The 14,174-nt window shown below is 36.4% G+C and overlaps 1 protein-coding gene across 3 annotated transcripts in view; it reads right to left on the bottom strand.

Moving 5' to 3' along the window:
* Window positions 1-14,174, bottom strand: part of eml3 (EMAP like 3) — a 265,243-nt gene that overhangs the window by 76,077 nt on the left and 174,992 nt on the right. For all 3 annotated transcript variants that reach the window (XM_039769278.1, XM_039769279.1, XM_039769280.1), the window contains 2 exons: window positions 12,091-12,213; window positions 3,336-3,361 (listed from right to left, as the gene is read on the bottom strand). In XM_039769278.1, the coding sequence (XP_039625212.1) occupies window positions 3,336-3,361; window positions 12,091-12,213 (149 nt within the window). The remainder of the gene's footprint in view (window positions 1-3,335; window positions 3,362-12,090; window positions 12,214-14,174) is intronic.

The raw sequence follows: 14,174 nt of genomic DNA, 5'->3' as shown, positions 1-14,174 counted from the left end.
AATGCAGGTGGCATGAAAGTAGCCACAGTCATCTAGACAATAGCATGAAGCTAAATTTTTTTGGCAGACTTAGTATTACTGAACAGCTACATGCGGGTTACAGGATTCACATTAGAAGGTACAATGAAAAGTTGACCAAAAATCGACACATCCTGTCTAGAATAATAAACTGTGTGAAATTTTGAGAAGCATTTCATTTGCCTTTGCATGACTATGATGAGACTATGAGCTCAGATAATCCCATATTTGTCACTTCTCCAACCATGCATTAAAAAGGCTGAGAATGCTGTGGTGCCTAAATCTGTAATGTAACACCAGTAACCCTGATAACAAAGGGCATTCTTTTACTAGGCATTCTACAACTCCTGCAACTATAAGCATTCAAAATAACCAAAACGAATAATCAAGGAGGCAATTCAATGCAGTACTAAGTAATGTTATTTATTTCATAAAATAGAAACTGAATATTAATATATTAATACTGACAAACAAAATTATTTGCATACCACCTGACAATAGACTTGGGATCTTGTGATTCAGACTCTGACTTTTATTTTTATACATCATGTGTTTGATTCCCATAGTGTGCTTTAGTAATAGGCCTACTGCTTGTTAAGGTTTGTTAAGGCTGCACTGAGAGAGACCTTGAGAGAGAGAAAAACATTCACTTGACGTTGTTGCTCACCGTTGGCTGTTATTGGTGTCTATAGTTTGGGTACTAACATGCCAGTTAAATGTTTGTGTTTTTGTTTATTTATGTTTTTTTTGCATCATTGTAAGGACTTACTTTTAGTTTTGTTCCCCTTTGTTGGTACAGGGAAAAAGGCACAGATGTCTTAAATGTAGACAACCAAATGAAGAACTTTTATAATAAGGAGTGAGGTTTAAAACAGGAGAGAATTAAGGATTGTACATAAGAGAGCAGATCAAAGGAAACAATAACAAAGACTATATACAGTATCCAACCCTTCCTTGTTGAGGTCATGTGGGACTTATTAACTGAGTTTCACTAGCGTTTAGTTTGATGTATTTGTTCATTCAACTTGAAAATTATTATCATGGTCATTCTTTAATGCGGTTATTACTGCCTGTCCTTCCTTTCACTTTAATGCTGTTTACTTTATATTACACTGAGTGTTGTAAAATGATATTAATTTTACTAGTAACAATTATTGTTAAAACGTAAGTTGCTAGATAATGAAGCACTCCATCACTACATCCCATTCATCTAACAGATCATATAAATTTTCCATTATAAAGTGTTATAGTTTATTATCTCTGTCATTAAACTGTAAATACAATGGATATGCAACAATAGAAACACACACAGCTACACACACTCACATACCTACAGTATCCCTCACAAAAGATGCTAACTTGTGACAATGCAAACAAATCCTTAACAGCTGCTCTGCACAATTTGTACTTTTCCAATAACAAACAACAATAAATAATTAGAAGTTTTTAAAAATTGCATTAACCAACTCCAACAGCCAATCAAAATATTAATTACAGTTTTCTGATCAAAGTATTAGGAGGTTTTGATTTTAATTCAATGATAACATTAATTTGGATTACACCAAAATGATTAATATTAGTAAATGGCTGGAGAGATAAAAGTGTGTACATCACTAGCATGAAAAGTCTTAAAAGGATTGTGGAAGTAAATATTTTCCTCCCACAGCAGTAATACATCAAGTCCTCTGATGGAAACTGTTCATGTTTGTCAGCATAGTAACCCACCATAAAGACTGTTTTGATTGTATCAGCTTTACAATTTGGGCCATTTGGTTTTAAATAATAATATATTTTAGTTTAGAAACAAAATTTTTACACAAGTAGTAGGATTTGTTATCTTTGTTCCATGGCACCGTTTTAAGTTTTGCACTTACACATGACCTTACCTCATGTATTGTATGTGCCACAAAAATATGCTATAACATTTTTAACCTAAATTGTAATTCAAAATCATAACATACTGTTATAAAGACAAAATGTAATAATTCATTAACTGAAGCCTGTGATTACTAGATGTAAATGCCTGCATATAGGATATATTAACTTCAAGAATAAGAGAATTAAAACCTTACTATTGATGCCCACTATCAATTATATAGTTATGTATTACTATTATTGCTAATGTTATTATTAATGTTAACCAATTACTGTTAAAAGCAGATTAAAAATATTAATCAATCAATTTCTGGTAAAAGTCTTTTTCAAAATGCTGCTTACAAAATTTGGATGAATACAATATATAGCAATGCTTGATAAGACAGTCCACTTTAATAATAAAAATAAATATAAAAATCTAGGATGAATATAAGGTAGCACTGCTGCCTTGCAGTAAGGAGACCAGGGTTCACTTCCCGGGTCCTCCCTGCGTGGAGTTTGCATGTTCTCCCCGTGTCTGCGTGGGTTTCCTCTGGGTGCTCCGGTTTCCTCCCACAGTCCAAACACATGCTGGTTAGGGGCACCTTCGATCCTAAATTGTCCCTAGTGTGTGCTTGGTGTGCGTGTGTGTGTGCCCTGCAGTGGGCTGGCACCCTGCCCAGAACTTGTTCCTGCCTTGCGCCCTGTGTTGGTTGGGATTGCTCCAGTAGACCCCCATGACCCTGTATTAGGATATAGCGGGTTGGATAATGGATGGAAGAATGAATATAATACTTGCTTAGCTGTTTTGGTATGCTTAACGACAAGCATAATATCCAAGGGAAGATATGCCTCCCACACTTTACAAATAAAATCAGTTATTCACAGATGCATGTAAGTATATTTTGCAATATTTCCAATTAGAATTTGTAGGGGAAAATATTTCCAAAAACATTACAAAAAACATCAATGCTCTACATAACAATGTTTTAGTTTCTTCAATTTCATTCCTAAGAATTTACAGTTGAGGGACTGCTATGACTGCAAGAAAGGCATTCAGTGGAGAAATCACATTTAATTCACTGAACAAGCAAGTGAATCTTTTGCAAAATTGATTTAGAACTAAAAATATGCAAATATCTACAAACATTTTACTCTTCTTTTGTGTTAACAGTTTAAGGAGGATGTCAGGGTAATTGGTTAATCTAAACATGTCTTTGTGGTGTGAGTGTCAGTGTTGGTGTCAGAGTAAGTGGGGTCTGTGATGGAAGAAATCAACCTTTAAAGGGATTAAGAGAGTGAGAAATAGATGAGGTGAGATTAGTCACAGAATGCAATTTCCAGCAAACTGTTGAAAATGTTGATCTTAGAATTTTGATTTAAATAATTCAAATCACAGGCTTTCAACTTGATGGCACTGTATGAATTAAACTTTACATATTATTACTTAAAAATACACTTACTTGAATTGGAAACAAGATCTTTACGGCTGAAACAAAATAAAGTACACAAAAAGAATTACATTTTAAAGTGATCTTATGAAACAGACAATACAATAAACATCTAGTGTGAGCAAAAAAGGAAAAGATATATTCATTTAATTTTTTTAAAATCTTGTTTTTTATATTTTTATCGCCCTTCTTGGTTTAAAAAAGAGCAATAAACAAGTTAACCAAGTTAAATATAAGTTCAGTGAAAGATAATATTCTGGAGTCACTTTTGCAATATTGTAACTACTGCATTAAAACAAGATAGACACATTTAAAACAGGGCTTCATGTAATTAATAAATGGACAAATATTATGTAAGAAAAAAATTAAACATTAACTGCATAACAATTGGCTTTATTCAAGAGGAACATAATATGCTATCTTTCATTAAAAAAAAAATGAGTCTTACAATAATAAATTATTTAATTATTTAAAAAGTTAATAAGCTTGAAAGACGATAATGCAGCACAAGTGCAATTACTGTATATGTAAAAAAAGTTTGAGAAAATTGTTATTGCATGTTTAAATTGCTATTAATTTAATGCTCAGTTTTGGTCCTGGAGCACCCCAGTAAATACAAAATTCTCTGTAATAATTTTCTTAATCAGAAGCTTGAGTTTATTTAACTATTTCTTGTTTACTTATGTTTGCACTTCTTGGTCAGAGTTAAGTCACCCCACTAACAAACTGCCATACACATTTGGACAAAATTAGTCCTTTCAGGACTTTGTTTGACAAATGTTTAAGGACTCTCATTCCTTTTAAACAGCTTTGAAAAAGTGGAATAATTTAACAGAACCTTTACAGCTGTAAATCACAATTTATTGTCTTCCAGAGGATCTATGCTGTCACAGCCATTATCCTTTAATGCACACATGACTTAAAAACATTTTGGTAAAGAACTATAGATCTTTACTTAAAAAGTAGGAAAACTGATACATCTCCATTTCTGTACTATAATTCAAGACAATATACTCGTCATAGTACAATTTTGATTAATTTCAAATTTTCAAATATAAGACTGCAAGCTGTTTATGAACCAAAGAGATTAGTTCAAAGGAGGTATTACTCTATAATTAAATATTTGGGTACAAAAAGTACCTCTGACCAAGGATGAGTAAAAAATCAAAAATTAAAAATTACATTTTAAGTTTACTTAAAGCTAGAAACCACCCTCTGATTAAGTGATCAATTTTAGGTTTGTAAAACCTAAAGAAAAAACTTTATTAAACGTGTGTCACATGAAAAAGAAATGACAGCAGTGGCAGGAAAGCATGGACAAGGTGCCAGATCAGATATCCATGTTGATTTCCGTTTTTTGGTTTTGTTTGAAACAAAAAACAGTGTGCCAGTGACTGCCACTTTCTGTGTGCAGTAAGTTTTTTTTTTCTTAAACTATGCAGCACGCTAATAAAACCACCAAAAAACAAAGTTATTGTTTGTATCTTAATCTAAATATTAGTAAAATCATTTGAAGTGATGGTGAAAGAAAGATCTTTAGTTTAGTTTAGTTAACATAGAACATTACAGCAGCCCACATTCTCAAAGCCTTTGTGGGATGGGGTGAGAAATCTAAAAGTGAAGGTAATTTTCTCAGCTGCAATATGACTAAGATTACATTGCCTATTGGATAAACAAGCTTAACTAAATTTCTCCTACAAATAAATAAATATGTTGCCAAAACTGAAGGATGCACATAAACTTGAAAATCGGAAGATATACTTCTGTGCTGATTATTCGATCCACACCATACAAACACACAAGGCCATGTCTCTGGTAATCAAGAAAGCTTGACAACTCGGCCTCGCTGGTTTCCTGACTTATCCGGATCTCCTTTTCAGGAGGGCACCAGCTGTACAATGATCCTCAACAAGCTCTTAATGTCCTAGACTTAATATATATACCGGTACCGGTACCGGTGGTGTGAAAAACTATTTGCCCCCTTCCTGATTTCTTATTCTTTTGCATGTTTGTCACACAAAATGTTTCTGATCATCAAACACATTTAACCATTAGTCAAATATAACACAAGTAAACACAAAATGCAGTTTTTAAATGATGGTTTTTATTATTTAGGGAGAAAAAAACCCAAACCTACATGGCCCTGTGTGAAAAAGTAATTGCCCCCTTGTTAAAAAATAACCTAACTGTGGTGTATCACACCTGAGTTCAATTTCCGTAGCCACCCCCAGGCCTGATTACTGCCACACCTGTTTCAATCAAGAAATCACTTAAATAGGAGCTGCCTGACACAGAGAAGTAGACCAAAAGCACCTCAAAAGCTAGACATCATGCCAAGATCCAAAGAAATTCAGGAACAAATGAGAACAGAAGCAATTGAGATCTATCAGTCTGGTAAAGGTTATAAAGCCATTTCTAAAGCTTTGGGACTCCAGCAAACCACAGTGAGAGCCATTATCCACAAATGGCAAAAACATGGAACTGTGGTGAACCTTCCCAGGAGTGGCCGGCCGACCAAAATTACCCCAAGAGCGCAGAGACGACTCATCCGAGAGGTCACAAAAGACCCCAGGACAACGTCTAAAGAACTGCAGGCCTCACTTGCCTCAATTAAGGTCAGTGTTCACGACTCCACCATAAGAAAGAGACTGGGCAAAAACGACCTGCATGGCAGATTTCCAAGATGCAAACCACTGTTAAGCAAAAAGAACATTAGGGCTCGTCTCAATTTTGCTAAGAAACATCTCAATGATTGCCAAGACTTTTGGGAAAATACCTTGTGGACTGATGAGACAAAAGTTGAACTTTTGGAAGGCAAATGTCCCGTTACATCTTGCATAAAAGGAACACAGCATTTCAGAATAAGAACATCATACCAACAGTAAAATATGGTGGTGGTAGTGTGATGGTCTGGGGTTGTTTTGCTGCTTCAGGACCTGAAAGGCTTGCTGTGATAGATGGAACGATGAATTCTACTGTCTACCAAAAAATCCTGAAGGAGAATGTCCGGCCATCTGTTCGTCAACTCAAGCTGAAGCGATCTTGGGTGCTGCAACAGGACAATGACCCAAAACACACCAGCAAATCCACCTCTGAATGGCTGAAGAAAAACAAAATGAAGACTTTGGAGTGGCCTAGTCAAAGTCCTGACCTGAATCCAATTGAGATGCTATGGCATGACCTTAAAAAGGCGGTTCATGCTAGAAAACTCTCAAATAAAGCTGAATTACAACAATTCTGCAAAGATGAGTGGGCCAAAAATCCTCCAGAGTGCTGTAAAAGACTCATTGCAAGTTATCGCAAACGCTTGATTGCAGTTATTGCTGCTAAGGGTGGCCCAACCAGTTATCAGGTTCAGGGGGCAATTACTTTTTCACACAGGGCCATGTAGGTTTGGATTTTTTCTCCCAAAATAATAAAAACCATCATTTAAAAACTGCATTTTGTGTTTACTTGTGTTATATTTGACTAATGGTTAAATGTGTTTGATGATCAGAAACATTTTGTGTGACAAACATACAAAAGAATAAGAAATCAGGAAGGGGGCAAATAGTTTTTCACACCACTATATATATATATATATATATATATATATATATATATATATATATATATATATATATACAGTAATCCTCGCTATATCGCTCTTCGACTTTCGGCTTCACTCTATCGGGATTTTAAATGTAAGCATATCTAAATATATATCACGGATTTTTCGTTGGTTCGCGGATTTCTGCGGACAATGGGTCTTCTAATTTATGGTACTTGCTTCCTCAGTTTGTTTGCCCAGTTGATTTTATACAAGGGACGCTATTGGCGGATGGCTTAGAAGCTACCCAATAAGAGCATGTATTACATATTAACTAAAAATCCTCAATGCTATAAGATATGCTTCCCGTGCGGTGCTCGATTGTTTGCTTGTCTCTGCCTCTCTCTCACCCTCTCTGACATTCTCTGCGCCTGAAGGAGGGGCTGTGAGCAGAGGTGCTGTTTGCACAGAAGCTGTTTGCCTAGTGGATACTGAACGCACCTCTAAGAAATGCCGGCCGCTTTATCGCGGTGCTTCCAAAAACACACTTATTGATTTTTCTCTGACGTTCTCTGCGCCTGACGAGGAGATGTGAGCACAGAGGCTGTTTGCTTAGAAGATACTGACGCTCCTCTAAAAAATGCCACGGCAAACTTAAAAGCACACGTATTGATTTTTTGATTGTTTGCTTTTCTTTGCCAGCGATCTCTCTCTCTCCCTCTCTGAAATTCTCTGCTCCTGAAGAGAAGATCTATTTGCATTCTTTTAATTGTGAGAAAGAACTGTCATCTCTGTCTTGTCATGGAGCACAGTTTAAACTTTTGACTAAAATGTGTTATTTCATGTCTAGAGGGCTCTAATAATGTTAACAGTGTGGGAGAGTTTCTAAGGACTTAAAATATATAAAAATAACCATACAAACATATGGTTTCTACTTTGCGGATTTTCATCTATCGCGGGGGGTTCTGGAACGCAACCCCCGCGATCGAGGAGGGATTACTGTATATATATACAGTGCATCCGGAAAGTATTCACAGCGCATCACTTTTTCCATATTCTGTTATGTTACAGCCTTATTCCAAAATTGATTAAATTCATTTTTTTCTACACACAACACCCCATAATGGCGTGAAAAAAGTTTACTTGAGGTTTTTGCATATTTATTCAAAATAAAAAAATTGAGAAAGCACATGTACATAAGTATTCACAGCCTTTGCCATGAAGCTCAAAATTGAGCTCAGGTACATCCTGTGTCCCCTGATCATCCTTGAGATGTTTCTGCAGCTTAATTGGAGTCCACCTGTGGTAAATTCAGTTGAAATGACAAGATTTGGAAAGGCATACACCTGTCTATATAAGGTCCCACAGTTGACAGTTCATGTCAGAGCACAAACCAAGCATGAAGTCAAAGGAATTGTCTGTAGACAGAATTGTCTCGAGGCACAAATCTGGGGAAGGTTAAAATTTCTGCGCTTTGAAATTTCCAATGAGCACAGTGGCCTCCATCATCCGTAAGTGGAAGAAGTTCGAAACCACCAGGACTCTTCCTAGAGCTGGCCGGCCATCTAAACTGAGCGATCGGGGGAGAAGGGCCTTAGTCAGGGAGGTGACCAAGAACCCGATGGTCACTCTGTCTGGGCTCCAGAGGTCCTCTGTGGAGAGAGGAGAACCTTCCAGAAGGACAACCATTTCTGCAACAATCCACCAATCAGGCCTGTATGGTAGAGTGGCCAGACGGAAGCCACTCCTTAGTAAAAGGCACATGGCAGCTCGCCTGGAGTTTGCCAAAAGGCACCTGAAGGACTCTCAGACCATGAGAAACAAAATTCTCTGGTCTGATGAGACAAAGATTGAACTCTTTGGTGTGAATGCCAGGCGTCACGTTTGGAGGAAACCAGGCACCGCTCATCGCCAGGCCAATACCATCTCTACAGTGAAGCATGGTGGTGGCAGCATCATGCTGTGGGGATGTTTTTCAGCAGCAGGAACTGGGAGACTAGTCAGGATTAAGGGAAAGATGACTGCAGCAATGTACAGAGACATCCTGCATGAAAACCTGCTCCAGAGCGCTCTTGACCTCAGACTGGGGCGACGATACATCTTTCAGCAGGACAACGATCCTAAGCACACAGCCAAGATATCAAAGGAGTGGCTACAGGACAACTCTGTGAATGTCCTTGAGTGGCCCAGCCAGAGCCCAGACTTGAATCCGATTGAACATCTCTGGAGAGACCTTAAAATATCTGTGCACCGACGCTTCCCATCCAACCTGATGGAGCTTGAGAGGTGCTGCAAAGAGGAATGGGCGAAACTGGCCAAGGATAGGTGTGCCAAGCTTGTGGCATCATATTCAAAAAGACTTGAGGCTGTAATTGCTGCCAAAGGTGCATTGACAAAGTATTGAGCAAAGGCTGTGAATACTTATGTACATGTGATTTCTCAGTTTTTTATTTCTAATAAATTTGCAAAAACCTCAAGTAAACGTTTTTCACATTGTCATTATGGGCTGTTGTGTGTAGAATTCTGAGGAAAAAAATGAATTTAATCCATTTTGGAATAAGGCTGTAACATAACAAAATGTGGAAAAAGTGATGCGCTGTGAATACTTTCCGGATGCACTGTATATATACAGTGGACCCTTGACTTACGAACTCAATTTGTTCGCGAGGGCTGGTTGTAACTCAAGTTGGTTGTAAGTCAAGACTATTTTTCCCATAAGAAATAATGTTAATACCCATAATGCGCTCCGAACCTCCCACAGCATCACTTACTTAACCTTTTCAAAAATAAAAAAGGGTTGTATAATGAGCATAATTTACCAAAACACCAATAATTTTTCTAATGTACTAACCAAAAAGTTATAAAAAGTGCCTAGCCTACCAGAAACAACAATTTCATATTGTACTCACCATTTAATTTGACATCTTTGGGCTGCAGGAAGGGAGGAGGAGGAGAATGAAACGGAAGGTGGTTATTGTTTAGAAGGAGCCTCCTTATGCAAAACTTTTCTTTGTAAAATTGTCGAGATGGTGGATTTCGACATGCTGTACATATTAGCGAGATCGGTCACGAACGTCACTCTCATATTTCCGCACAATTTCCTTCTTCGTTTCGATTGTGATCGCTGTTTCTCAAGTTAATAATGACAGCAGTCGAGCACTCAATTCAAAGCTGGTCGTGTTGTTAACTGCTGTAATAATACACTCCAAAGCAAGCCGGTGCTCACTCAGCCTGATGACATCATCATGTGCTGCGCCAGCCCACTACCTAACATCCCTTAACAATCGCTTTCTTTACCTTTGTTACCTTCTCTTCCTTCCTTAGCAATTATGCGTCTTGCTTGCCATGGTCTTAGTGAATTATATGTATAGATAAATCACTGCACTGACCGAAATTACATCCACAAACACATGTATCTGGGCTCCGACTGACGCTTACGAACGCTCTCGGCTGTTTGTTTACAATCGCACAAGCGGATACAAGTGACCGCATCCGGGCCGTAACGCAAGATGTTAGTTGTAAATCAAAACAAAAATTTTGGTCGTAAATCAAGTTGTTCGTATGTCAGGCCGGTCGTATGTCAAGGGTCGACTGTACTAGCTTTGTTAGCCCGTGCTGTAAAAAGCCCGGGGTCCTAGAAGCTATTGAAATCGTCAGAAAAAAAAATTGAAATGTACAGATATCAGGTAATTCAAAGGAACTACTCTGGGCATCTCTCTCCTAGGAGGTTTTGTTTTGCCGATGTGCTCGCCTCGCTAAAGTATTAGCGGCTAAGCAAGTGACTCTTTCTTCGGAGGTTTAGTTTTGCCGATGTGCTGGCCTTGCTTGCGTATCCTCAGAGGTGGAACCCATACCCCGACTCCACCTCTCACTTCTGGGCCGGACAGATGCACACACTTCCACGTAGACGTTTATATTTTATATACAAGATATATATATATATATATATATATATATATATATATACAGTATAGTATATATATATATATATATACAGTATGTGTGGGTGTGTGTGTGTCTGTGTGCGTGACTGTCTATATACAGTATATAGTTATGTAATATCTATCTGTGTATTATATTTGCCCTCAAATATATGCTCTCGAATTATTGCTACATTGACCGAGGTCATATGGGTGTAGGGGTTAGGGTGGGATTGTTCGCTAAGCTCTCTTCATGTAGGGCCACTTGTGGGCACAACCTGTAGGTCACTTTCCATTATCTGTTAAAGAGACCTCGGTTCAGTTCTTTGTGTTTTTTCTGTTAAATTTATAGAAGAGGATTTGGAGGTTAGATTCCTGAACTATTGTCTACTTTGTAGGCAGGTACTAGCAGAATCACAGGACAAACACATTTGATACTCTTGAATGTGTTCTCTTTACAGCTCCCCTTTGCTGCTATCTTTCTCTTCTTCTCTCTGATGGCTAATCTGTCTTTTTCTGGAATGTAAGGTCGCTTTTTTACACTTGCACGTGTTCAAGTGTTGCTGATTTATTACCCTGCAGTAACGGAGAAATTTGTTTGCAAGAATCTCATCTCTTGGCCAAAGAAGATGAAAGGGCTGCCTCTAAGTGCCATTGTGTGGTGTCATTCTTCTCTATGGAAGCATCCTGAACTTGTTACTTTATTAACTGGGAAAACTCTATCTCCCTGATCAGTGTACTCCTGATTATAATTTGACATTCTTCAATTAGATTTCTTTGCTCAGCTGGACTTGTGGCTCTATAGGAACTGTCAGTGACCTGCGTGTTTTATCAATTCTAATTTAATTCACTTTCTCAAGTGGATCTGGGGGTGGGAGTTTGGGTGGTTGCTGGTGTGAGGGGGACGTTTGGGTAATTCAAATTTATACATGAAAATGTGTAAATGTCTGTTAATATCTTACTATTTGTTTTGACATCAGTAAAAAAATTGGTTAAAAAATTCCAGTTTGCTTTGTTACTTAAAATGTCATCAGGGTCATTATTGCAAACTGACCTTCACTGTTAATGAAAGGTACTGTAAATAGATAATATCAGGGCATAGTCAGAATACACAGTTATTTAAATCAACTTTTATTGTATTACTATAAAACTGATCCTATTTCATTACACCTTTTTCTTTGGGGTCTTAAGAACTTTCCTTTGCCTTAAACTTGAAAAAGCCCTAAACTGACTTAAATCAAGATAATAATTATCTTTAGCCATCTCACATGTGAAGCAATTAAAATAAAAAATAAAAACTGTAAATGTGCAAACTTACTTTTCTAAACTGGAAGACCGTGTTAGGAGATTTATAGAAGATACTGTTTTCTTAGCCAGTTTCTGCTTATTCTTATCAAGATTTTCTTTCACCAGCTTGTCAGAAGAACTATTCCTGCGAATTCTGCCCAACATAAGAAAAATTAGTAAGCATGGAGTACAAACTGAGTGTAACCAACCCAAAAACCCAAATTACACTGTAGCTACATGGAACCTCAAACACTCAATCATAAAATTTAGAAACATAAAATAATTAGAGTATTAGGATATATTGTGTTCTTGTTTATACTGAAAATTTCAATTTTTAGGAACTTCAGAAGAATGCAATTTTGATTAATAAATATATATGTAATGTATATAGTTTTGTTTAGATTAAAAACAATGACACAATGTCTGTATTTTCTAGTTTTACTTTTGAAATGGGTTGTTTATACACCAACATATTTAAAAAGGCTCTAACAAATCTAAAAGTATACTTCTTGTGCTGCAGGTGAAGCATATTACTTAGGTGTAGCTCAACAAGAGCTAAACTGGTGTGGACAATTCTTCTTTAAACCTTACAGTTTTACACATAGTATGTGTGTGTTTAAAAAATAAAATCTTTTGAGTAACTGTATTTCCATAAACTGTAGATCATGTGACATCATTCCCATGATTTATTTTTTATTTATGTTCTTATCTTGTAACTCTTTATTTTGAATTTCTTTCTTCATGTCTGAGTATTAAATGTAATATCAGCAATTAGGCTGAACTTTATAACTCATATATAAGAAATGCAGGTTTCCTATGAATTTTGAATAATTTTAAAGTGAAACTAATGAAATATATTTTTTTACTAAATGCTGTTTTTCAATGTTTAGCATATTAAATACATTGCTTGAGTCTTTCTGTTGTTTTTTGTCCTATAAAGCAATTCTGAAAACACTCTTACTGTAAAATACATTACAAAAAAGCACCTCTGACTGATTCAAATACAGGGCACTCAGCACAGAATTTTATATTAGCTTTAGGATGAATTACTAAACTGCAAAAAATAGTACTTGAGAAATTCCTTTCTTCTGCAGCTGTTTCCTGTGCACTAACTACAAGAAATGCATTTGGACAAATCTCTGTATGATTGTTCAAGTATGCTTCCTATTCTTAATGTATGCATTACATTATAATGTAATTTTTATGTAAATTCTGGCATAAATTGAAAGTGAGTACCCCTTAAAAATACAATTAAAAAGTACAGAAGTTGCTTTCACATAAATTGGAAAATATTTTATTTTTTTAACTCGTTAATCAGAGATGACTATGTGATTATGCCTGTAAAAGTCTCTTCATCTCATCCTGGTCAAATAAATAATATAGATGGTCAAATCTTGTCCAAGTGTTGTAAAATCCAACTGACAGTCACTTCCAACCCAGCCTGCTGGTTCTGGAGTAGGTGTATAAATTTCGTCATCCACATATGTAAATTTCCCCTTGGGATTAATAAAGTATCTATCTATCTATCTATCTATCTATCTATCTATCTATCTATCTATCTATCTATCTATCTATCTATCTATCTAATCATACTGCTGTGTTGAGGCACCTGAGACCACTCTTTAAGGGACCTTGGGCTATCTTACTTACTAGGGCAAAATGATCACACTGCATGACACTCCTGTCTGTTCTGGCTTTTAAAATAATAACACTGACATTTCTCTCAGCCGAGTGTCATGTGTTGACCTCTGTGAACCAAAAAGTGATTTAACCTCCTCAGTCCTTAAAGGGTTGTTGCTTGCCTTTTTCCTCTTAATTAGAGACTTGCTGTATAGTTGCTAAACTATATTGTAATAAAAACAATGTTACCATTTGAACACCTAATTATAAAAATGTGAATGTATAAAAGATATATTTATACATGAACGTATTTCAAATGTATGCCAATTATATTGCTTTACTACTGTCTAAGCCTTACAGCACACAAAGTGATGTTCCTCAGATGGCAACATGTTGTGAATAAATCTAAAAACTACTCTGTCACGAATTCTACAGTGCTAAAACTGCACTTGAGGAAATATGTTATTGGCCTTTTTTATAATTAAATTAAAAAAT

Source organism: Polypterus senegalus, chromosome 11 (assembly GCF_016835505.1).
Source record: "Polypterus senegalus isolate Bchr_013 chromosome 11, ASM1683550v1, whole genome shotgun sequence".
Lineage (NCBI taxonomy): Eukaryota > Metazoa > Chordata > Cladistia > Polypteriformes > Polypteridae > Polypterus > Polypterus senegalus.
This window is presented reverse-complemented; position numbering and strand designations above follow the sequence as displayed.